The 26852-nt window shown below is 40.4% G+C and overlaps 1 protein-coding gene across 6 annotated transcripts in view; it reads right to left on the minus strand.

Moving 5' to 3' along the window:
* Positions 1 to 26852, minus strand: part of CDKL5 (cyclin dependent kinase like 5) — a 199815-nt gene that overhangs the window by 2137 nt on the left and 170826 nt on the right. For all 6 annotated transcript variants that reach the window (XM_027607968.1, XM_027607972.1, XM_027607971.1 and 3 more), the window contains 6 exons: positions 20548 to 21514; positions 16584 to 16685; positions 16190 to 16295; positions 13146 to 13269; positions 5765 to 5864; positions 590 to 709 (listed from right to left, as the gene is read on the minus strand). In XM_027607968.1, coding sequence (XP_027463769.1) covers positions 590 to 709; positions 5765 to 5864; positions 13146 to 13269; positions 16190 to 16295; positions 16584 to 16685; positions 20548 to 21514 — 1519 coding nt within the window. The remainder of the gene's footprint in view (positions 1 to 589; positions 710 to 5764; positions 5865 to 13145; positions 13270 to 16189; positions 16296 to 16583; positions 16686 to 20547; positions 21515 to 26852) is intronic.

Consider the following 26852-nt stretch of genomic DNA (forward strand, 5'->3'; position numbering starts at 1 on the left):
ATCACCTTCCCTCCCCTTAGCCTACATTATGTTAGAAGCAGAAAACATAAATGGTTGGGCAAATACAAGTGAAATTTGGGAATTCCTGTCAGTGGTTCTAAGTAACAGTTAAAGAAAGTAAACAACAAACCTATAAAAATAGACCCTCTTCCTCCAAAATCACAGAAATCTGTGGCCATCTATAGGTATAAGCAATCCTAGAGCTTCAAAAGCTCATGAGGGTTATCAGAAATTACAGTTATTTATAAGATTTCCTCTCTCTCCTAGGATGTGTAGTATTTATGGGCTGGGACCACGTCTTACTTATTCCCCTTACACCCCTCTGACACCCACCCCCCTGCCCTACTCCACTCGGGGCTAGGTGAAGGCTAATGGAAGCTCACTTCTTTTCCCATTAGGACATGTGGCACTGAAACAAGATTCATCTGGACTCCCAAGATGCATCTGCTATTCACAGTGAGGGTATAATCTGAGGAGACTCAGTCTTGTTGTAACACTGAGAGGCTAAATTCCTCAACTTTGCCCTCCTCTCAAGCGAGATAGTCACTGCAGAGTCTAAGAATCTAGGAGTGTTACAGGCACCACTCACTTGGGTCTGTAGATCAGAGATCTTCTCAGGACGCCACTCCTTTGGTCTGCTGCTCGGGGTGCTAGCAGAGTGAATGGCTTTCTGTAATGTCAGCAGATCGGGGCCGTCAGAATTGGGCACCTAGAGCAGAATATGGGCAAGGATTCAATAAGAACCCTAATAAGCCTTACTAAGATATGCAACCACACCCAAGAGGAGAACAAAAGCAAATCAAAGGAAACCAAACCTCTACCCCACCCCCTCAGTAAAAAAAGAAACCAAAACTCTCCCAGTGTTCACAATGCAAGTGATGCCAGTTAAATTCTGCTGCCCTCTTAATAATTTTCCCTGCATTAGGAAAAATTGGCAGATGTCATGCAGCTTTGTTAAAACCTCAACCATTAAAGCATTCCCATGCTGTTAGTTTTAGTCGCTGTAAGAGAGAGCAGTTAAATTGGGCTGTACCAGAAATTGCTGTCGTATCCTCATTCCATATTGCAGTTAGGTTATGAACCAGTTCAATAAAACAAAAATTTGCTCCTGCTGGGAAAATGATCCAAACACTGTATTTGGTGGTGCCCAAAGAAATCTAGCAGGCTTTCAAGGATACTGAAGTGGGAAAAGTATGGTTTGAATCATATTCCCAAGACACTGCCCAGGAAATCTGGGTCTAGCATTACACGCTATAAAAATCCTGGAAATTTGTGCCACAAACTCCAGATGAATGCAGTTGGTCCATTCACCGATTTTGGTGAACACAGAATAATGCCAAATGCCAAGCAAAAGCCCTGGCTTTATACTAAGTGACCAGCAAAAGCTACAGCCAGGCAAGGAAAAAGCAAACTACCAACTAAGAAAAGTGGAGCCTGCTGGCTCACTCAATTTGGTCAATTCAACTTGGTTTCAAAGAACAAACTGCCAACCAAGTGTTAAGAGACTTTGTGAGCCAAATGAAAAGACATTGTTAATTGTAAACGTTAATCAAATTCTTTACAGAAAATAAGGGATTTTATGAATGCTGTCTGCCCACAAGTGGCTAACCAGACAACCCAAACTAGCCTTTCACTAGTTTGTTTAGTAGCCTTTTATGCTTCACTTCCCTAACTGATTCACAAAATCCAGAATGGCAAAGAATTGATATTTCAGTAACTTTATGGAACTGGCTCAGGTACTTAACTAGCACAAAGAGAATATGACCCCATGAAAATACAAGACATGCTGTGGTCATCAGTAAAACAAGTTTACTGGAGCAGTGTGCAGGGCTACCGTACGTAAAAATGGGTACCATGGGTGGAGTGACTACAGGAAGCTTTTTCAAAGAAGAACTATGCTTTAAATGATTCTTTGAATTAAAAAGAGGAAAGAGGGATTTCTTGATGCTTGGATTCTCCCCGTTGGTGGAATCTGTCTGCAATATAAGATACAAATAAACTAATTGCAAAAAAAAAGAAAGAAAGAAAAAGAAAGAAAGAAAGAAAGAAAGAAAGAAAGAAAGAAAGAAAGAAAGAAAGAAAGAAAGAAAGAAAAGAAAGAAAAGAAAAGAAAGAAGGAAGAGAAAGAAAAAAGGGTATTCTTACTGAAACTCCTAGCCCTTGGGAGCCCTGATACTGTTCAATATTAACAGTCACTTAAGGAATCTCTGTGCTGTGTGTGCACCTAGAGGAGTTCTGTGTCATTTCTCACCTGGACACGAAGATGCCAACAAAGTAAATTCAAAACCTGCAAAAACTTCAGTGTATAAAAAGAACATGTGGTCATGATCCTTACCTATAATAGGAATGCCTAGAAACCTACACACATCTAGTCACACTGAGCTTACAAAACATTTAAGGATTTATTTATTATCAGGAGTAAGATTATTATAAAGAATTTTGTTTAAAGAGCTACTGATGAACTTCAATCTTTTCCTAATTGCTAGCGAGGACCTCAGCAACTAAATAATTGACCATGTGATCTGCCTATGGCAGAGAGGGGGAGAAGAAGATATAGCAAACCCTTTTGAACATGGTCAACTCTTGAACCAGAAAACATCACTTGGTCTACCATCATGGAAGAAGCCTGGTTCTATGCTATTAAAGAAATACTCACTCCATGGAAAATATGTGGCACCATTCAGAATACAGGTTTTCAAAGTGAAAAAACAGAAAGTTCAATCTTTAAATTGACGCATGATTACCAATTGAGATACTAACTAACTAGGGTACAATTACCAAGTTGGCAAAGTCACCATATGCTCTGAGGGCTTATGTAACTCTGGATATGGAACTGAAGCCAGATTTCCCAAGGCGGCTTCCAGATTTGCTTGAGTCAAAGCAGGCACCTTTGCAATACAGAATTATTTTTTGGCACCACTTTTCTCTGTTTTGGATAGCTCAATTGTTAGAGAACTAGAATATGTATGAAAGTATTCAGATCACCTTGTATGAAGCCATTCAATTAAGATGGCCCATTGAAGGTTCCTGTTCCCACAACGGGATCTCAGGGAAGAGCTTAACTTACATCACTAAGGAGGCCACAGGAGAGTTCCCAGGAGTCAGTGGCCAGAGGCTCTCTACCAGAGGTGGGCCTGTGGCAGGGACTGAGCCTGGGCCTGCTATTTAGGAGAACCCACCTCTAGTTCTCCCGACTGATTGTGCGACTTTGGGCAGGTCACAACTTGCATAAGCAGTCCTCTATCGGTGAAATAAAGGTGTTAAACTAGATTTAGGAGCCAGTGAGGTTTAAAAATGTCCTATTTCTCTACATGCATTTCTTTCTTTCTTTCCTTCCTTCCTTTTTTTCTTTTTGAGTTTTATGCAAAGACCACAAAGCTTTAAATCTTTCAAAGCTGGTTTACCTAGTTTCCTTTTGCTGAGTTCTAGAAAGTGAAAAAAAGGTAACTTTAATTCTGTTTCAATGCTCACTTGAAGGAGGCAGAGCTGACGTCATGCTAGGCTTAGGAGCCTGAGGTCTGGCAGAATACAGAGGGCTCTTTGGAAATCTTACTCTACAAACCAAAGTCCTTAAAAAAAATTTTCTTCTGGGGTGGCTGGGTGGCTCAGTTGGTTGGGCGTCTGACTCTTGATTTTGGCTCAGGTCATGATCTCAGGGTTGTTGAGATCGAGCTCCGCTTTGGGCTCTACACTGGTTGTGGAGCCTGGTTGGGGTTCTCTCTCTCCCTGTGCGCCCCCTCTCTCTCAAAAAAATTCTTTTTCTTTTAATTAAAAAGTGCAGAGGCACAACTTTTGATTTGGAAGGCTTAAAGCATTGTGGCCTATATAGAGATATTTTGCAGTTACTTTACATATCGAAAATGAAATGTACAAAAACCTTTAAAAAGTTTGAGTGGAGAGGATGTTAGAGAATAATTATTTTCCTATTTGCCCTAACCTATACTATTTAAAAATCTAAAATTTGAACCAGATCCTGAATAACAAGAGTTAGTCAACGTGTATACACTCAACTCAGGCCATGGTGAGCCAGGGGCTTTAGGTTTAATGTTAGTCTAATGCAGACAGACATCAAAAGCCAAATCTATACACAAAACACCTTCAATTCCTTGGTTCCTGCTACTTTCTTCCACTTAATTACCCCACAGTGGCTACAGACCTGAGGTTAAGAACAAGAACAAAAACCTCAAAATAAAAATAACAGGGGTTAGGAGAGGTAGTCTATGCTCAATGTTCATGATGGATAAATATGTTCTACAATGATTAAAGTTTTATTGTATTAGCATTTTAAATATTTTAAGCTTCTCCACTTTAAATAAATCAGGTCTATTTTGTTTATCCAGTCTAAATAACAAATGTAGCAATATTTGATTGAGTGGCATTTTGATTTGACATTTTGCTTTATGTGAATTTCAGGTAGAGATATAGGCAGTTTTTTTTTTTTTAAACATGAATGTTTCAGGAAATATTATGCAGCCATTAAGATGAAGATAATAAGATCTGTGTAGTAACATATATTATGTGTATGTGTGATTGACAGATATACTATTAAAGGTCAGAATACAAAACTGTACAAGGATTACTATTATTTAAAACAAACTAAAAAACCACCTTCTTTCTACAAACATATGCATAGACTAAAAAGCTAGGAGGAAATATACCAAAATCCTAATGCTAGGTGTAACAGGGTGGTCAGATCAGTGTGACAGGGTGATCAGATTAGAAATGATCATTTTTTCTTCAGTTTTTCTATAATGAAACACATCAATTTAACAAATATGCAAGTGAAAGAATAATCTAGAAATGTAATCTAGGAAGGTCTTTATTAATATTTCTAGAACATCTGTGATCCTCACTTTGGGTATTACATTCTTTGCTACTATCATCTATCTCATCTTTACTTACCACTGAGTCATAATCCTAGAATCTTTTTTCCTTTTTAAATAAATGAGAGTCAATCATGTATGAAGGAGAAATAGAAACAAAAGCATTTAAAATAGCCGACTCAACATTGTCTGGCCTTGAAAGTACCATAAAGCAAAGAGGGAAGCAGGCCTCACGTGGGTGAAGAAGCTCCTGCTGGCCTAGAGGCCTGGCTTTCCCATGTTTCCTCACGTCACTAACCAGCAGAATCCTTGCTTGGGTGGTTCAGTGATATGATGTGCACGGTTCCATGGAGCCAAACCTTGGTTGAGGCAGAGGGCTCCCAGGAGATAAGACTCGTTCCAATTCACAGTTCAGTCCCAAGATAAACATGTCTTCCTACTAAAGCAAGCCCTGAAATGTCAAATACTATTCTCCTCTCTGTGATTATGCAGCCCAGAAATGCACTTGTCAACATGGCAACTGGAAAACCAGCCAGGGAAGAATAATGAATGATGGTTAGTTATAAATTTCAAGATTTAAGCACACACCAAAACCATTTCCTAAGTTTTCACACATCTTTAACCCCCAAAGAAAAATAAATCCTGCAGCTTCATAGTTTTTACATGAATATAAATCCACATGGATATTTATTGAGAGAGGTTAGTGTTCTCTCTCATCCAAATTAAATTTCTTCTATTCCTGGAGATTCTGTGGAATCTAGAAAAGGCTCTGTGAGAGGAGGATAGTTGTATAGAATTTAGAAAGACACATATACAATGTATGCATGTCAAATCTCAGTAAGAAAATAATTCACTTTCATTGCCATGTACAAAATGTCAAGTACCCACAGACTAATGCAGACTCGTATGCCACTGTATATAGAAAGTAGCCATCTACTTACTGTTTGAGATTTCTTCTTTTTCTTTTTCATTGACCTGAAAAAACCTTGTTTCTCCTTTTCCTTGAGTTGTTCGGAATGACTAATGTTTTCAGGACTTTTCCTAAATGGGAAGACGTTTTTTATCATATTGATCTTTTAATCTTTCTCCTGTCATTCTATGACAAATACAATGAAATCTTAAAAATGCAAGAAACCAGATTCAAACAGCCATGGAAAATCAAGCACATAGGTAAAGAGGCTCTAAGAAGCACAGGAGGAACTGAATCTAATCAACCATGGTTAATGATTAGCCTTTGGCACAGGCGCACTTGAACTGGCAATTTGAGCATTATTACAAATGATCTGGTAACTGTGCTGCAGGACCATTTTCATGCTGTTGAAAACCTCAGAATTGGAGAGTCTGAAAAGCACATAGTTTAAAGGATGGATGCCTTTTTCACAACCCTCCAAGGGAAATAGCTAAAACATTTTCAATATCTTCGTTTTTCTATTTACCTTTCTAAAACCAGCTCAAGAAGTTCATTATTAGTGGTTTGCCAAGATACTGAACATAAAAACAAACAAACAAACAAACAATGGTGCTACAGAAGTGTTGTAAATAAAAGTAAAAATTGCCTCAAACTGGAAAATTCCTTTATAAAAACCTAACATCTATTTATTGAAACTGAACTGAAAAATAGATCAGGTAAGAAAAAACGTGGACAAGATGAATGCTTTAATACAAAGTACTCGTGGAAAAAACCTTATAACTGAAAATACTGACATTAAGCTTCATACCACACTGACTCCACCAGGTTTTTTTTTTTTTTTTTAAGATTTTATTTATTTATTTATTTATTTGAGAGAGAGAGAGAGAGAGAGAGAGAGAGAGAGAGAGAGAAAGAAACAGCATGAGAGGGGAGAGGGTCAAAGGGAGAAGCAGGCTCCCCGCTGAGCCGGGAGCCCGATGTGGGACTCAATCCCAGGATTCCGGGATCATGACCTGAGCCGAAGGCAGTCGCTTAACCAACTGAGCCACCCAGGCGCCCCTCCACCAGGTATTTTAACACAAATAGGAGGTATTAATGGACAGCAAACAGAACACCTTGGCCCTAATAAGTTGCTGACTTGTATGTTAACAAAGGCCCTGTATTACTTAATTTAATTTACAGTCTTTAAAAAGCAACTCAACTGGTGGTATTCTTCAAAAAGACACATTCCATGGGTTCTATTTTAAATTTTAATATATGACTGTGCAAAACCATTTTCTCAAATGACTGAATTCCTTCTATTAGCTATTCCCTAAAATCAAGAGTAAAACATTAAAGGTAAGAGTTCATTCATATTGGTGATTTTAGAACACATAATGGTGATGAAGTTACTATAATATCTAAGAAAATATGAACAAAGTGGCATTTTTTTTTAAGATTTTATTTATTTGACAGAGAGAGACACAGCGAGAGAAGGAACACAAGCAGGGGGAGTGGGAGAGGGAGAAGCAGGCCTCCTGTGGAGCAGGGAGCCCGATGCGGGGCTCGATCCCAGGACCCTGGGATCATGACCTGAGCCGAAGGCAGACGCTTAACGACTGAGCCACTCAGGCGCCCCGCAAAGTGGTATTCTTGATTAAATGTGTGGAGGCAGTAAACATCTATATAAACTGTTACAGAGCCACATGATAGAAAACACCACAAAGCTATCAAAAATAAATCATATCTTCAAAGAATTTTCAGTAATCTAAAAGAATATTTAAAATGTAATACTAAGTGAAAAACCACAAGATTCAAAACTTGCTACATAATATGAGCCTAACTGTACTTAAAAAAAAAAAAAAGGATGGGATGGGATGGGGTGCCTATGCAGTGCAGTTGGTTGAGCATCCGACTTTTGGTTTTGGCTCAGGTCATGATCTCAGGTCATGGGATCGAGCCTTGCGTCAGGCTCCATGCTCCGCACGGAGTCTGCTTGGGATTCTCTCTCCTTCTGCCTCTGCCCCTCCTGCTTGTGCTCTCTCTCCCTCAAATAAGTAAATCCTTAAAATAAAAAGGCATATATGTGTACACACACACACACACACACACACACACACATCTTTTTAAAGGCAGAAATAAAATAAAATAAAATCTTAAGAGCTATCATCTCTGGGTAGTAAGATTATTGGTGATTTATTATTTCTTCTTTTTAGTTTCAACATTAAACATGTGCTACAGACATAATAAAAAGGTTGTAGAAACCACAGAAAACTTATTTGAAAACCCAAAAACTCAAGATCTAAGACAACAAGGGAAGAGACTGAAAAAGAGAGACAGACAGATTAAAAAAACAGGAAAACATGACTCTGTGAAGGAGCAACGATCATTTCTTCTTAAGTGTCTAGCCTAAAAGTTAATGGGAATACCAAGGAAGTAAAACCTTGGGACTGTAGGCCCAAAGCGTTCCTGAAACTCATTAGGACCTGCAATTTTAAACATTATTGAGAGTTCCAAGCTCTGAAGTTATATAATACAACACAACCAATAAAAATAACTAACATGGGAACTCAGAATGATACATTTACAATTCTGAAAGCTAGAAAACTTCAGATATGATGGAATAGGTAAGAATGGAATAGTGAAAAGTTCGGTTCTAAGGAACATAGTAAAACAATGTAGTTTCCTGGAATCACAAAAGCACAACTCTCAGAATTGAAAGGAACCTCACATAGCATCTAGACCAACCAGCAATACTATTTTTAATGTCTTATAACTTACAGAAGTTAAAGAACTATTTGCTTATGATATAGCTTATGTCTTTCCATAATGGGGTCTGCACCTAACCTAGAAGCACAGCAAAGTATTCAGATTAACAGGTAGAATTTTTTTTTTTTTTAACCAATCAGAACGTAAGTCTAACAAAATCTCCAAGGTCTGCCGAGGGTCAGTAGTAAAAGTGCTCTCTGCCAATCCAGGAAATGTTTAAGGGGGACACGTTCATCATGACTACAAGCTCAGGATGGGAATGGACATTACTGTAAGACTACTAATGCTGGTGTGAGAGCAAGAGAAGTCTTGAGACACTAATCCTAGGAGGAACAGATCTGGGATGGGAAGAAGTCTCTATCCAGTAAGATGGAAGTGAGGGGGACCGGTGAGAACGGTAATGAATGAGAAACAGCAGGAGGACAAAAAGCCCAGGGTTTGCAGTCCCTTGTGAGCACAAAATGCAGGGAAGATAAATCAGAGACCTCTGCAGGGTCTTTTCAGAGACACTGGGTAAACCAGAGCCCAGGGAAAGGAGGAATGATGAGGAAAACATCTTCAGACTGAGACTGAACGAAGGTAATGGGGCCAAGATTCAGGTAGGGAAAGATCCCAGAGACCAAAACAAAAAGGGAAATAAATTACCCTTGAACTAGAAAGATGAAAGCTATGAGTGAAACGTGAGTGTGCATGTATCACAAAAGACACAAAAAGGAAGTCAGAAAAAGAGCACAAGTGGGATAGAAAGAGGGAAGGAGCTAGAGAAAGGACAAAGAGAGGGAGAGGCTACATGGAAACATACACACACAGAGAGTTAGAGAAACAGAGGGAGAAAGCCTGGAAGATAGACTCAGAGAGAGGCAGAGATGGAGAAAAGCCGGCTGGAACACAGGCACCTGAAAAGCTGTGTGTTGTACAAAAGAATAAAGACAGAGATACAATCAGTACTACACCATAATTTATCTCATTTGTGAATTCTGGACCCTATGATTCTACCTGGTATAGGCAACAGATGGGTCCAAGAGGAGCAGCACAAGAGAAGGGCAAATGGGTGATCACATCCATCTCGGGTACAGGACCTTTGAGAAGGACCACCAGCTAGCAGCTGGGGTTGGGGTGGGGACCTCCCCCTACTCTGACATCCTCTACTGTAACAGCTGTTTTATAAAGGGTCAAGAGGAAAGAGAGAATTCAAGACTTCCTTAAAAAAGGAAGGAATTAAAGTTGACTGAATGGAAGTCAACCAACATTTATGGAATACTGTGTATGTGGTGGGCCTGGTGTTAGAGGTGTTGGGGCTAGAGAGAAAAATAAAACAAGGAGTGTGACCTCAAGCTGCTCACAGACTCAAGGTGGGATACCCACAGGTTCGACAGAAGGTCAGATCCTGGTGCTTCAGTACAGTAGTGTGACACTTTCCCTGCTACCCCCCTCCCCTGGCCATGGGACTAAACTAGTCAGCTGATGTCTGAGAAGAAAGCAATCAGCAAACAATTTTGTGAGTTATGGTGGCAAGCAATAACGGATGCCAATATATTCATAACTTAACCAGAAGAAAAAGCCTGGGGCTGTGCAAGCAGTGACAGCAATCCTTCACTTAACTTAATTACTGGGATTCCTACAAACGTATTTTATATACTTTGCCTTTTTAAGGAAAGTAAGAATAGCCTGTTTTAGAAATCTATATGCTTCGTGGATATCTATTCTACATATGAAACCATGAGGGCCAGAAATTATATTCCTACTGGGAGCCTGAGAAAAGGCAAAAAATACCCCTCTCCTCTCCCTGGCTATTATTTCGGATCTTTCTCCCTCTTCACACTGTATTGTTACCTGGGATTACTTCTTGCCTGACAACCTCAGTGCCAACTGCTAAAACTGTGCATAAGAGTAAACAGGCTTAGGGGTGGTTCAGTCAGTTGAGCATCCAAATCTTGATTTTGGCTTAGGTCATGACCTCAGGGTCATGAGATGGAGCGCCATTTTGGGCTCCGCACTCAGCGTAGAGTCTGCTAGAGATTCTCTCTCCATCTCCTCCCCACCCGTCTCCCTGCTTGTGCACATGCATTCTCTCTCTCTCTAGAATAATTAAATAAAATCTAAAAAAAAAAAAAAAAAGAGTAAATAGGCTTTTAGGGAGGGTGGAGGTGTTTTCCCATTAGTAAAGATGAATCTGACTGCATTAACTCTGTTTTTTGTTCTGAGATATTCTGGCTTATCTCCCAGTTCTTAACTGGATTCTGGAGAGCTGAGATGGCCAGAATAACCACTCTGGATATTATACTACAATATCTTTATCTATTAAATATGATTTAGTAAGTCGATCTTTCCATTCCAAGAAATATGTACACTGTACAAATATTCTCATCCCAAAAGAAATGGGAAGCACCACTATCAAGGAGAAACAGACTGCCCTTAGTCAAGTGATAATTTAGGAAGAGCGACTCACTATGTTACCACAGCAAGACTTGTTCACGTTTTTGTACATTATCAAGCTGCATTTCTCTCGAATATACACAATACGGTGAACCAATGAGATCTCTTGCTCAAGAAAAAAAAATCAAGATAAGTCAAGCTCAATGAATGACTTAGACTAAGTTAGATGTGATGCTCAAAGGAGAAGTATCATAGCAGCATTAACATGAGGGGCAGTGGGAACAAAAGGCTACTGTAATTCCAACTGGTAATTCTGAAACCCTCTCAAGCTTCATCACAGCAATATCAGAGTAGGGATGACTCGACGACGGCTTGTCTAAAGTCTAAAGTTCAACATCCCAATTATGCCTCTAATTCTTTAAAAAAAACAACAACAACAACAAAAAACAAACAACTGTTTTCAGGTTTCTACATATACCTGGTCTAAACAAGCTCTACTCAAACTGCCTATTGAAAAGACAAAAACAATATGTTGTTAATACTACCTATCCCGCATCTGGATTTAGTTTTGATCTGACCTACCTAATTTTGATGGAACTATGTTAATCTGTAATTGATTCTCTTTTAAACCATCACCACTCCATTATGCAATGTCCAATAGCAAAAACAATTTCTTCTATACTTCCTTAGTCTCACAATTGAGACACTATTCACATGGCTTATCAAAGTCTCACCTAAAAACTATCAAAGCCGGTAACTACACGTTGTACCTGTGCTCCCAGGTTAATGTATAGGAGAGCTGGTCTATAGTCACATGGAAAAGGAATGCAGCAAAGTTTCTCAGCAAAGGAAGTGGAGGGGAGACACGTGACAAGTCATACTGAAGTCAGAAGACATCATCCGTGGTAAAAATTGCCGCAGCTAACAGTAACAAGTCACAGTGTGCCAGGCACTGCTCTGGGTGCTTTTGATGTTTTCCCTCATTTAACGATCACATTAATCCTGTGAGGGACGTAGTATTCTTACGCCTGTTTTTACAGATGAGGAAACTGAGGGGCAAAGGTTAAAGTCACACAGACAGAAGGTGACATTCATCAAGATGTCCTATTTCCAGAGTCCAACCTCTTAGTTACTAATGTTAAAACTCTCATTTAATAAGGCAATGGATGTAAACTGTGCTTAGGAAAATATTTATATCTTTAAAAACATTGTCTTTACTACTATTTTAAAAATAATGAAGTTATTTTTACCATAGGGCACAAAAGCACTAAAACCTTGATTCAATCCTGCCAAAAGGGTGAAAGATGCACAACCACACAGGGTCAAGAGTACTTACTGACTAACCTAAGACCTTTCTGTGACTTCCAGCAATAAACACCAGAGTTGGAATCTGACAGAATGGCCGTATTCTTAAATTCGCAATGTTACGGTGACGTACCATTTTATTCCAAGTAGAGAACTTAGTAGTTTCACAAAGTACACATAATCATCCCTCACATCTAGATTCTGGGCAGTCTCTTTGAGCAGCTGAGAGTATCAAGTCTATGTTATTATTTTTTTTAAAAAGGTCCTTACTCCCTAGGCAGATCTGCTGATGAGACTTAATACTTGATATAACTCTCCTTAAATTTTTAATACATATGACGCAAAGAAGATAAAAGGATAAGCAAAGCTGGCACATCATTTTAGCCTCTGACTACCAGTATGTTTTTTTGTGGTAGCATAAAGGGTGTCCCTCCATTTCTTTCCTTTCACCCTGAATGCAAGTCAGGTGGCACAGAGGTGAAAAACATAAGCTTTGGAGTCAGACCCCATGTAGGGCTAGATCCTGGCTCCCCTCTCCCTGCTAAGGGCTGCCCAGCACCAGGCAAGTGCTCTCCCTTTTGGAGGCTGCGGCTTCCTCATCTGTGGAATGGGAGCTGCCCCCACCCCAAAGGCTGACCGTGAGAACCAAGTGAGCCAGCGCACACAAAGTGCTAAATAAAGTGTCTCTCTGTGATACAATAACAAAAGAGACAGTGAAAGACTGCATTCCTATCAGAAGAATGCAATGGAAGATATGTGCGATATGAGGCATTTAGTGACCCAGCAGATTTTTTCTTCTTTTACATGATATTTAATACAAATGCTGAACTTGAAATAAACCATTACAAATAATGACAAATCAGTTTCCTTATCAACAATCTCGCTTGAGAAAGCAAGCAAGCTAAAAAGTGTATCCAGAATTCTTTGAAATCTCGAATCTACAATTAGAAAAGAGGAGAGTAAAAACAAATCAAAATACTCACCATGGATCGAATGCTGGTTGTCTTTTTGAGTGGTTGGTTCCAGAACTGCTCTCTGATGGTAGGGAAGAAACTCTGGTTGATACATTATTTTCATGGAAAGAATTGTCTGGACGAGGAGATGGCACTGAATAAAGAAAAAGTCAGTCACCGATGTACTTTTTTGGCTGAAGCAGTTCTTACCTGATTCTACTGCATTTTCTCTCACACAAATAAAACAAACAAGTAAATCAAAACGCTCCTCTGCCCTTTATATAACTTTTGTGTTTTCTGAGAGTGGAGGCATTCCAGGGAACATTCTCCCGCCCCCCACTGATTATAACATGAACTTGCAAGGGTCAGTTAACATTAGGCAATATATATTCAAAACACAAATTGACCTGTCAGCTGATTAAATGAAGAACATTGTAGAACATTTAAAAGTATGAATGGGATAGCCCCCCTTCACTGTTTTGGCATTCTCTGAAACTGAAGCTTTCTGACATCAGAGACTCAACTATGCAAAATCTATTCTCAGACTGAAGTGACTCTTAATAATGTGTGCTAGAATATACTAACTGTGCTTTAAGCCTTACACTTGGGAGGCAGAGTCAATTTTGTATTTTTTAAACTACATTCCAAAGAAATTCAGTTATTTGCAAAAAATACTATTTTTCTCTAAGTTCTCAGTCCAGGAAAGAACAGAAAGGCAAACCACAACATATGTGGGTAAATACCTTCTTGCCCTTTGTTGGGGTGGGGTGGGGGCTGTTACTATCTTTTTCTGTCACTTTCTTCTTTTTTTTTTAAGATTTTATTTATTTGACAGAGAGAGACCATAAGCAGGGGAATGGCAGGTGGAGGGAGAGGGAGAAGCAGGCTCCCCACTAAGCAATGAGCCCGATGTGGGACTCGATCCCAGGACCCCGAGATCATGACCTGAGCCAAAGGCAGGGGCTTAACCGACTACGCCACTCAGGCGCCCCTGTCACTTTATAAGCTCGATCATAAATCAAAATATATGGCAAACTTCATCACAAAAGGAATATACAGGCTGAATATCAAGATAAATGACACCATTTCACTTGCCTCTTGACGAGTAGGACTAAAAACAGGAAGTATTCTGGAAACATCTGTCATTGCAATGATACCACTAAATCTTCATCCAGTTAGATTTAGAAGAGTCACTGAAATGACAGATGTCTCCAGATGTTTCACCTGGTTAAATCTCTTCCTTCTATTTCTGGCCTTTCTAAAATAAAAATGCTCTACCTGCTGAACCCTGAAGTCTATTATGAGGAAGACAAATGAGGGGCTTTGCTGACAAGAACCAATTCAATTCACTTGTGATCAAAATAAAACTGTCTTTCCTAATTAATCAAAACTTTGTTATCATTTTATATTAAAGTATATACTCCAGACATCTATAGGAATAATATAGGTATGATCCATTTTAGAAGTAAAACTCACAGTGACAGAAAAAAGGGCATTTGCTCATATAACACAACAATATTTTAGCTAACTTTAATCTGAATTAAAATTTTAGTCCCTTAAGATTTTAAAGTGAGCAGAGCATGAGAAAAAACCAAATGCATTAAAAGGCATATTCAATGCCCTATGTTTTTTTCAAATGGGGCTGGGAGGGAACAAGTAGCCTAAATCAATTCATATTTAGTCCTAAATAATACTTCTATACATTTATTTAGCTCAGGTTCCTAGTTAAGATGACCAAGCAGCTGTCCGTGTTCTCCCCCAATTCCTGTCCCTTTCCAGCTGTCCCCCCAAATCAAAAGAATAGTGAAAAGCCAAACGATATGGGTGAGGGCAACTGTAGAAGGTCATGATGACTCTTACAGGCTTTAAGAAGCTGAGCCTCTGAAACACCCAGGACCTTGCCTCTACCCTGGTGGGCTTGCTGTTAGTCTCCCTACCAGGGGCTAAAGCTCTGGAGGGGTTCTCACTCTATTGCTACATAGCTCTTCAAAGGGGATGCCTTTCTCTGTCAACATCTCCTAAATCCATGCAGCCAGTCTCTGTTTTAGTTGTCAGTTAACCATCGAAGTACATTTTTAAGGCTGTGCAAGTATACTTGAAGATTTTCTTTCATTCAATCAACAAATATTTATGAAACTGTCAGGCAGTGCGCTAGTCAATGAAGGTAAAAGAGGAACATACGATCAAGGGCCTTGCAACCGTGTGAGAGAGAAATGCAGACAAAGAATCAATACCATGTAGTCTGTGTCATGTTAGAGGGCTAGACAACGAACCATGGGTAGAACGAAGAAGAAAACATTTCACTTTAGGTGGAGAGGGAAGACATCGTACTGCAGAGGACTTCAAAGTAGAACCTTAAATGGGACAGAAACAAGCTATCCAAGCAGGGGGAGGAGTGTGTTTCAGGAGGGAGGAGCAGCACCTGGAGAGGACAGCAAGGGCCAGGGCATGGAATATCTGGAAAGTCATCTTAGGGAATCCAGATTTTGTTGTGATGTCAATGGGAAACCACCGGAGGACTACCAGCACGTGAGAGACAGTAAGGACTGGGGGCAGGCAGTGGGTTGCCTTGCTCTGTTTTTGCCTCATAGCATTTACTATCTTTTACTGCTCTACATAATTCTTACATTTAGTGTAGTTAATTCCTCGAAAGAATGTGAGCTCCGTGAAGGTGGAGACCTCTGGCTGTCTTGTTCACTGACATGTTCTAAGCTAGACCAGCACCCGGCACACAGGTGACATCAATGAATACCTTAGGAACTTAATTGAATGAATGAGTGAGATGGCCAGGACACAGCTGCAAATGGATCATTCCAGGGACTGGTTTGATGGCAACCTTGGGAAATAGGGAGATCAGCTGGGAGGCTACTCAAAGAACCCAAGTCAGAAGCCATGAGGGCCTGAACTAAGACAGCAGGACCCGAAGCAGAGAGAAGTGTTGGAAGGCGACAGCACAGACAAGAATGGCGCTGACCTGAAGTCAAGGCAGTGAAGTGTAGTGGAGGGCATGGGCTGGAGGTGCAGGGAAGGGGAAGAGAGAGAGGACCCGGGTGGGTGCTCAGGGTTGGGCTCACCTCGGTAGAAACTGCCAACTCTCCTCGGAACAGGGTCATTGTACAGGTGTCTATTTTCTTTGGGGGCGGTGCCGTCATCAGAGTGGGGGTCATGATATGCTCCACCCTGACACAAGAAAGAGGTTTATAAAAAGTTAACAATAGAGCGATGATGATGTGGCCTATTAACTTAGAATAGTGTGTAACTGATCTAGAATTTACTCCAGGATCTTTTAAAGAGAAAACTCAGAATTATGGCATGAGGAAAACTACTTAACTTCATAAACCAGTTTAAGTTATTTGCGGGAGATTAGGTATGAAGAAATTTTAAAAGATAGGCTGTAATGATGTCACATGACTACTCTTTACAGACAAGTTTTATCGTAAAAGTTAGCAACTTGTGGAGAATTCAGACCTCAGACTTCTGCCTTGCATGGAATGAAGAGGTGCCTTCTCTGGAAGATTCTTTAACGGAAGATCGAGCCACAGTCATCTCTGGAGGGAGCTGTTCTCCAGGCTGGAAGTCAAATTTAAAAGGATTTATAAGAGTGTCCTGTTCCTAGGGATGAAAATCACCTAAATCACCATGGGCTTTATTTGGCATAATTAGTACCTTCACCAGCTAAAATAAAAAAAATGTTAGTTGGCTAAAACACAAATTGTCCCATAAAAGAGTGAATCATCTGATGAATGTAAAATAATTCAAATAAATGTCACACAGATGGAAAGTGAAATTCTCATTAAAGTTAAGGCAAGCAGGGAAAGAATTACGCTAAAAATAGTTCAATTAATTATTAAAAACAAAGAAAATTATCTTCCTAATATCTAGATAGTCATGGTTCTATGCAGCACTCTAATTAGATTCTATCAGTTAATCCAAAATTTCTTTAGCAGATTTTTCCAAAAAGAACTATGCAGATCCAAAATTATTTTTCACTAAGAACTTAAATGGCAGATTCAGATGAAATCAAATGTTCTTTGGATAGATCATGGAAGAGAATCAGTATTCTTAATCATTTGTCTTAAAATTCCCTAACTACTGTAATTTTATGTACTTAAAGTTTTCTTAATCTTGTCTAGGATGACAGTACTTGTGTTTCATTGTACTTTCTAAACCATGATCAGGACAGCACACATCTCAGGATACACTGCCTATTTCTCTCAAGGAAGTGAAACACAAGCTAAGAGCAGCCTTGGTCCACAATGGTGTTTACTGAGGGGAAAAGTGGCATCTTCTACCCTTGAGGAAAACAAGATTAAGGAACAAAATTACCAAGCCATTAGGAGGACTTAGCTGCATTGCATATCTGCAGAGAGTCATATCTTGAGCCTTACGTGATATAGCAAAAACATTTTATTTAAACTTTAAATAGAATTCTGTCTTTGTCTCCCTCACTCCCCAGATGTACTATGAAAGAATATTCTGGGCAGGAAATCATCCTAGGTAGCCTTTCTTCTTCCTAACTTGTGATAAGATCTCATTTGAATTTTAGCACCTGTATACTTCACAAAGCACTCTAGAAAAGTCTTTTAGAAAACAATGATTTATATCTAACCTAACTCTTAAGTGACAGTGCTAGTTCAGTCCCCTTCCTCTTGAAGGTGGCCAGAATATTCTGTAGGAGAGTGATTCTCATCATTTACTCATGGCCTTAGTCAATGTCATCTTTGTGCCTTTAAACTTGTACTATCTTGCAGCTTGGAACTGTACCTCCCGAACTGGACTTAAAATTCTGTAACAGTTGGGTCTGTGCTTAGCCCACAGTAACCATTTATAGTTAGATTTAATCTCCACGATGTTCACAGTCTTTTTTCTGGAACTCTGAGAACCAGTCCATTTGTCTTTTCTCCAAGTTCCAGCGTTTTATTTTTCTTACATCTCCAATATTTACACTACACTGCATGCTAGCACGCTTTACCTGGTTTTGATCTCCACCTAATGTCTATGGGCAGCTGACAGGCTCTAGAGATCTTTCTAGGCCCTAGAGGTTCTCTCTTCTCTAGAGGGACTCTTCCTGCCACTGTTCTGACTCTAATCATGGCATGTCCCGCCATGTGCCATCTCCTCCATCTGCAAGTATGCATCTCCCACTCCTTCTCCTCTTACCTGGGCACCAGTCTTTCCAACCTCATAAAGGACAGCTCTGCTTAGGGGCCTAGGGTCACTTCAGCCTCAACAGGTCAGCATGATACAGTGCCAAGAATGCTGGCCTAGGGACCTAGACACTGTCTCATGATCCCAGCTCCGCCTTGGACTAGTTGGGTAAAACTTGGGCAACCCACCTAACTTCTTAGATCCTTAGCACACTCATCTACGAAATGAAGGGGTTGAATTAGGTAACTTCAAAAGTCCTTTCTCCTACTCTGAAAAGGAGTTCCTAAGAAAGAAGCCTGAAGGCTTCCTTTTTCCTGTCTTCAATCTTTCAATTCACATATCCTGCTCTTTGTACTTCTGAGGAGTCTTTAAGACCCACTACTTCTGTTTTCCCACCAGCACTAAGGCTGGAACATACTCCCTTCCCCTCATGCTTGACTTACTCCAAAAGCGACCTCAAATCTTGCATTTTTCACTTCGGCAACGAGGAACGAGTTGCAATCCCCACAGCACACCATGCTGTTTATTGTCTCTATTAGCCTCCTCCTCTTTTCTGCCCTCCTTTCCAGCCTTTCTTAAGGTCAACTCCACTTTCTCCCCCTAGTTAAGCCCCAGAAATCTCTTCTCAGACACCACCTCCCCAGGGAATTTCCACAACCCCTGCCTGGACTGGGCCATGCCTCTCTGTCTACGGCACACTTGCCTCTAGCATGGCGTGGGCACGACAGCCTCACGGTATGGCCATGACTGATCGATCCCTGGCAAGTGGGCCCCAACATGCACTCCAAGAGTACAGGGGTCATATCTTTTTCATCTTCCTCAGGAGAGCCCACCATGGTGCCTCATTCAGTAAATAACTGAACACATCCTCATTCTTTGGCCAGCCAAAGCTTCTCTCTACATCCTAGCTCAGAGCAAGACCTTTAGTTGCTCCCAGAGCCATTTCTAACTGCTCCTATTCATGATCTTTCCCTGTTCTCAACTCCTATTTATAGCCAGTGCCATAGTAATTTGCTTCTTAATTATTTCATTGTTATCATGTATAATTTAATGTTCCCTGAGAGAAGATAAGTTTGTCAAGGGCAAGAACCCTACTTCAGACTCTTTTGAGTGTCTGAGAACACCTAGCATAGAGAGAGTGTTAAATGTCTAGAGAACAGTTCCTATCACATAAGCAGCAAAAATTAAAACGTGTTTGACACTTGGCCAGGCACGGGGCACGGTGCTTTATATACCATGTTGAAACCTTACGACACAACTCAGATGAGGAATCTGAGGCAAAGAGAGATTACATCACTTCCCCAGATTTACATCATTTGAAGCAGATTACAGAACTGGGACACAAACCCAGGTCAGCCTGGTTTCCCAACCTGAGCTCTTAGCTGCTTTGCTACACCGACTGGTCCGTTACTGACAATCTCCACCCCATCTTCAGCACCCATCTTGCTAAACCTCCCATTACATATTCCATCCATATTTTCTGGAGTTCTGACACAGAACTGTCTGGTGAACCTATTTTCATATCCTCGAAAAGGGGAGTACTTTCCCTACATGAAATTCTTCTCTCCTTCTGACACTGGCTTATCTCCACCCTCATTTCGTTGATGCAGATGAATTTTTCATAGAATGAAAATATAATTTAAAAAAAGTGTTCTGTTGTAGGACTGCTACTTCTTTTAAACAGGTTACTGTCAGCAGTTCTAGAGTTTGAAAAATCAGTAAGACGGAGGAAGCATGAGGATAAAAACAATGCCTTGAGATTTAAAAACAATCCAAAAGACTGTAAATTAACATTTATTTTGGCCTGAAGTTAAATTTACCTATAGTTCTAAATAAATTAGAAATTTTTCAATTCAGTGAAAATATCGAGTAAGGTGTAAGTAAAAGGGTCTGATTTAAACAAACGTGGTCTGGAAAGATTAGAGAAAATCTCTACAAATCACACTAAATTTTGAGAAAATTAAAAACTATCCCGTACAACCGATGAACTCTGTACTAAATCAAAATAGGATTCTTTCAAAAAAATATGCCAGAAAGGAACACTTAAGAAGCAGATTTCTAAGAACAAGTTTTTTTTTTTTTTAATTCTCCTGAGTACTCAACAGTGGGCCTTAAATAATTAATTTTTTTAACAGATAGTACTTCAAGTATTGCTTCCCTAAATGCATTCTATCAAAAAAGCACAACCTCCTACAGTAGGGAAAACTGCAGACTGACCCTATTCACACCCCTGCACCACCTTCCCCTGATGAGCCGACAGATCCAGTCAAGGTCCAATCTGTACCTGAGGTGATAAGAGCTGCAGGCTGTTGGCCCTGGCCGCCATTCCTTGCCCTACGCTCAAGCTTCCGTCCAAGCCTTTGGCTCTCACTTTGTCTCGGGTCACGTACATGGAATGCCTATGTGGACGCTGCTGGGAAGAGAAGGGGCTAGTGTAGCCCAGCCCATAAGAAAAGGATTCATGAGGTGCAGATAGAGAATGGGAATGGCTGCTGTCCATGTGCTCAGGCAGCTTCAACTCCTCCATCGTTTTAGAATGCCTGGTTGTGGTTCGCCGTGAGTCAAGAGTGCCCTCACTTCGATTATTTCTTCCTGAGGGGCTGAGCAAAGTTCTCGTGTCACTGTGCCTGGTAGGCGTTGGGCTGGTGGGAGAGTTCAAGTCCAAGCAGCTGGATGGGAAGTACCTGCTGGTATTGGACTCTGCAATTTGGGCCCTAGCTTCAGAAAGGTTGCTCACAGACTTGGAGTCACTCAACGCCCCATGGCTTTTGGCCTTGGTCCTGTAGGATGGACTCCTAGAGGACTGTGGAATAGTGTCAATGTAGCTATGCCGACTCTGCTTTTCAGTGGGCTGTAGTGTCCCAGCTTTGCTCTGAGAGCTTTCCATAAATGAGTGCCGGCTCTGCTGAGATCTGCTGCTTGACTTGAGGTACTTTGTGCCTGGGCCTTCCGAAGGCTTTGGGTCAATATTAAAATCAAACTCTGTCTTTGACTTGGCTTCTTTTGGGCTAAGAAGATGTGGTATGTTATTGTTGGTAAGATCTTTGCTGGTAGACCCAGGTTGGCTGCTTGCTTGGTAGGTTTTGGTGTGCATGGGACTAAGAGTAGCTCCAGCAAGGTTTCCGTTTAGGAAGCTTTCATTGGCAGGAAGACCTTCGTCAGCCCGGGGCAGACCCACACTTAGGTTCTGGATGTCCTTGCTGTTGGATCTGTGGTGAGACTGCAAAGCAGCACTTTTGCTGCCTTGGTTTCTATGTTAAAAACAAAAGAAGGATATCAGTTTCCTTCAATTGCAGACACACAAAAAGTACTATTTAAAAAAAATACCCACATGCACACACCCTTAAAACACCTCAAAGACTAAAAACATTTAACTCGCTCAAACACATGCCAACAAATGGCAAGTAACCATAAAAAGCTGGTTAGATCAAGTCACTCTGCAACAAAGCAACGGTCCCAACAAAATGATTTTGACATCCTTAAATGTTCAACTAACTTGTTGCCAACACGGTTGCTAACTGATAATCTAGGAAAACATGTTTTTGCTATGCTGGTGCTCACATGAGTGTTTGTTATAGAATGCCTGATAAGAAGAAGAGAGCTAAGCTACAACAAACTCCTTGTAACTCTTTGAATGCTTGAATTACAGAGGTAACGTGGACTTGAACGTCACGATGTTCCTTGAACTTCCCTTTTATTTGTAAAACTCACTGCCTGCTTCAGAGATACATACTCACAGCACACACAGACACCGGTATCCTTTTGTCTTTAGTCTGTATCGTCAAAGAATGAGAGTTCTTGCAATATACTCAAAAGAAGAAAATGACACTCTAAAACCAAACATAAACTTTGTTGGAAAACATGATGATCAATATTTATGTTTTAGAGAAGTGGCAATAGTTCTAGGGTACTTCAGGTACCTCCTTATACCCTAAACAGGAATGTGTCTCTAACTTGATCACAGGGATCTAGAGAGTTAATTTCTCTCCAGAAGACACAATTTATTCTCTTCTTCATCATCTCACACATCATTATTCCAAACCGACTAAGGCCTTCTTTAAGATGTAAAGCTTCGTTTCCTACCTGGCTTAAAACAAAATATAAATCCAGAGGAAAACCTTGTCCTCTATTGGAAAGCTAAAATTGACCCCACAGCAAGGTCAGTTTGTTCAACTGCAACTATTTAAAGGACCAAATTATAGTTTGAGATAGGAGAATGCTTTTAAGTGAAAAATAATTTACACAATTCCCTTTTTATTATGCATTCAGAAAATTCTGCTGCAAATATTTCTATTGCTAAAGATGGTTTGACATGGGGAGTTCTGTTCCCATCACACACTAACTGGAAGAACAGTCACATTTTTTGTCTGTATAATGGTAATCTGTGAAACTATTCCTTCCCATTTTCCCTAAGAACCCATTGCTCAGGCATCAAAGGTAAGGGCTCTTTTCCCGACCTCCTACCCTTCAGAGTGTTAAAAAAGTATCTGATAACAAGCAAGCCTGTAACAGTTATGGAAGGCCTCATCTCCTAAATGTACTCACTAATCTCTCCTGGTTCAGTCACAATTGCAGCATCAAATAAGGTCCCTTAAATATGAGCTAACTAAATAAATAGCAGGTCCTAGACCTAGAAAGAAATTACAAAGAAACAAGAGTTTCGGGACACCTGGGTGGCTCAGTCAGTTAAGTGTCGGAGTCTTGATCTTGGATCAGGTCATGGCCCCAGGATTGTGAGATCGAGCCCCATGTGGGGTTCTGTGCTCAGCAGGGAGTCTACCTCTCTCCCTCTCCCCTTCCCCCCACTTGTGTGCACGCTCTCTCTAAATAATGATAAATAAAAAATTTTTTTAAAAATAAAAAAGAAACAAAAGTTTCACCTTCTATTAAATGATGTCAACTGACTCTATCCCCAGGATCAATAAAGGGCAGTCATCATATATCCTAAGGCATCAGGTTGGTTTTTTTTCTGTTTGTTTTTTAAAGAGAGAGAGAGCACACTGGTGAGATGGCAGTGGAGAGGGGGCAGAGGGAGAGGATCTTAAGCAGACTCTGCACTGAGCACGGAGTGGAGCTCAATACCAGGACCCTGAGATCATGACCTGAGCCAAAATCAAAAGCCGGAGGCTTAACTGACTGAGCCACCCAGGTGCCCTAAAGACATCAGGTTTTAAGCCATCAGAGTCATTTGTCAATTTATATCTCGATAACTAAAATATCTAAGCAACTTTTCAAAAACCCAAACAACAATATGCAAATAGTCTAACCCATAAATAGATCTACATGTGCTGGTTATCTCCCATTTACCCAACCCCCAATCTGTTCTCCATTTTGCTCTGCCCCCGCTCAGGGCCTCAGGAGTCTAATGTTGCATACTGTATCACCCGGGATCCCTTGCCACCTAACTCCCAGTTGCACTTAGCAGTGCAAGGGGCCGGGGGCTGTCTTCCCTACTCTTTCCCAGCATGCACCCTAACTCAGGTCACAGCTGTGTGTCTGTCCAGATTATAGCTCTGATGGGGTGGATCCTCCTGCCTGGTTCCCCTGGGCTCTCATATTCCTACTTCCTCCCCTTTCTCCTTCAGGTCTAGATAGGGTAATAGCAGAGATAACACACACAGATATTGTGTAATGCCCGAAGCTCCAAAGAAAACCAGAAAAGGATAGAGAAGAGTGAAGACAGCTGCTAAAGCTTTTGAAACTATTGGAAAACACTGATCTCAAAGTAGAGCACAAACCTACATGTTAGGAAGAACAAATTCATAGCAATGTAAGATACAGCTTCTAATGTGAAAAGGGAGGTTATAATGTTAAGGTAGAAACATTTATCAAAGAGTTAGGTTTCCCATAAAAGTACAAAGAGCCTAAACCCCTATTCTAAACACTTCTGTCTTAGTATTAATTTGAAGCCATTGAGCTTTGCACATAATTCTTAAGTAGAAAGGGCAACAAATTGTCTTCAAATTGGAGTTCTGCCAAAGCACAACAATAAAAAAACTGCTCCGAAAATTCCATAGATCTCTTTGGCACACAACTGTAAGGAATCTGTGTTAAACTGCCAAGCACTTAAGAGGATTTTATATATAAACCCTTCTGAAATGGCTGGCAGGACAGATAGTTAATCTCTTTAGTTAAAATAACTTTCCAAAGTAAACATCAAAGATGCAAAGCTACATTTTTATGGAGAAGGATGGCAAAGCAGAACTGGTGAGAGGGCAGGCTGAAACACCATCCCACCATGTCCAAGGTCAGGAGAACCTCAGGACAGTCTGAAGGAGACTCAGGCAGGGCAAGGTAATGCCAAGAGTCTACTGCCTCTTCTACAGAGACATGAACTTGGACAACAGAAGACATGGTGTGTGAATGTGTCTCACGGCAGTGATGATGCCGTGAACATCTCTACAATAGTGCTGGGAAGTCCGAGTTAGCCACAGTATGTGTCGTTAGTGTCCCCAACAAGAAGGGATTCTGTAGAGGAAATATGAACCATAGACACGTGTAGAGAAAAGGACATTTCCACATACATGTAAACTGAGCTAAGATCATTCCTAAAGAAACCACTTAGGACTTTTTCTTTTAAAATTCTACACAGTGTTGGGCGCCTGGGTGGCTCAGTCCTTAAGCATCTGCCTTCGGCTCAGGTCATGATCCCAGGGTCCTGGGATTGAGCCCCACATCGGGCTCCCTGCTCCGCGGGAAGCCTGCTCTCCCTCTCCCACTCCTGCTGCTTGTGTTCCTGCTCTTGCTATCTCTGTCTCTGTCAAATAAATAAATAAAATCTTAAAAATAAATAAATAAAATAAAATTCTACACAGTGTTAAGACCTAAAAACAAAATCTTCCAGAGATTTTATTTACTTATTTCTATTCTTATCTACTTCAAAAGAAGATTTGGGCAGACTCCTTGAAGAGCCATGTAAGCTATAGCCTTATCACCACACACCTCCTCCTTGACAGATTCCTAAAGAAGGTTCCCAGGGAGAGCCTCAGATCCCCACCGGGGATCTCTCAAGCCAAGTCATTAGAGGACAAACACACAGGCCCCCTTTCATGATATGGGTTATTACCACTAATCACTACAGCACAAAGCAAAAACTTATCATCAGTCTACTGAACTTTATATCCTTGGGATCCTTTTCCTTTGCAAATGTCAACTAGAGGAGTCAAGTGATAATTAAGGTAGAAGGGAGACAAAAGTACCTGAACTATGAGTGATCCCAGATAAAACAGAGGCATAATGTGAACTTCCTAAATGGAAAGGAGTAACTACATGATGACTATTACTCCTTAGTATACTAAAATCTCATGGAAACAGACAACAAAGTGAACATAAACTTGGTTAAGCAGAATTTGAATCTGCTCATAGGCTTCCCTGGGAAAACAAACAAACAAAAAAAACCCCAAACAAATAAAACAATCCAGGTAAGAACAGTCTATAGATGTGAGGGAAACAATAACCAAAACCAATCATTTAAAAGAGAGTTAAGAGCAGTAAAACACAATCACACCATCGCAGTTAGGCAGAGAAAACACAGGATAAATGGTTATTGCCAATTTATGGATATGCTCACAGATCTTCAAAAAGTACCAGGTCTTGGGCTTTCAAAATTCCAATAGATTAATAACAATTATTCTATGTGGAGAGAAAATTGCGGTGAAAGGAGAAAAAATTTATATTCAAAAAGCTTCATATTAAGAATTATTATTTTCTGTTTCTCTTCTAATAGTATGTGAGCGAAACAACTTACTAATCCCAGAGTCTGAGCAACGCCAGATGACAAGACCAGCTTCTTGGTAGAGGAGGGAAGACAGCTCCTCAGCCCAGAAATAGAGGTTTTTTGGGGTTTTTTTAAGATTATGCTAAAAATTTTTAAGAAGCACCAATTTTAATCACTATCTACCAAACTGACTTTACTATTTCCATATTCTTATTCTTATGAAAAACTAACTTCTCAACTCAATGATTGAAGTAACAACAGGGGCGCCTGGGTGGCTCAGTCGTTAAGCATCTGCCTTCGGCTCAGGTCATGATCCCAGGGTCCTGGAATCGAGCCCCGCATTGGGCTCCCTGCTCGGCAGGAAGCCTGCTTCTCCCTCTCCCACTCCCCCTGCTTGTGTTCCCTCTCTCACTGTGCCTCTCTCTCTGATAGATAGATAGATAGATAGATAAATAAATAAATAAATAAATAAATAAATAAAATAAAATAAAATAAAATAAAAATAAAACAACAACAAAAACATAAGAGCCTTCTAATAGAGCCAAACCTACTTGGCTCAGTTGCAAAGATTGTCCTAGGTGGCTTCCTACCCACTTGTGTTTGGCATCCTCTTCTCCCTCCAGAAATTCCTTTGCCCTCACCCACCCTTTTGCGTCCAAGAATCACATCTGGGCCCCATTTACACAGAATCTTCTAGTTCGTGAGTCTGGAAACACCCTTAGTTGCTAACCTATGCTACCTTTCCCAGGAAATGCATAGGTTTCCATAATATACTTGTTAAGAAAGTCTTTAAGACCCACACAACTCTTTAATTGTGGTTCTGAATCATGTAATAAGCATAAGGAAGATATTTTTGAATAAAGAGGGCTTTC

This window comes from Zalophus californianus, chromosome X, assembly GCF_009762305.2.
Source record: "Zalophus californianus isolate mZalCal1 chromosome X, mZalCal1.pri.v2, whole genome shotgun sequence".
Lineage (NCBI taxonomy): Eukaryota > Metazoa > Chordata > Mammalia > Carnivora > Otariidae > Zalophus > Zalophus californianus.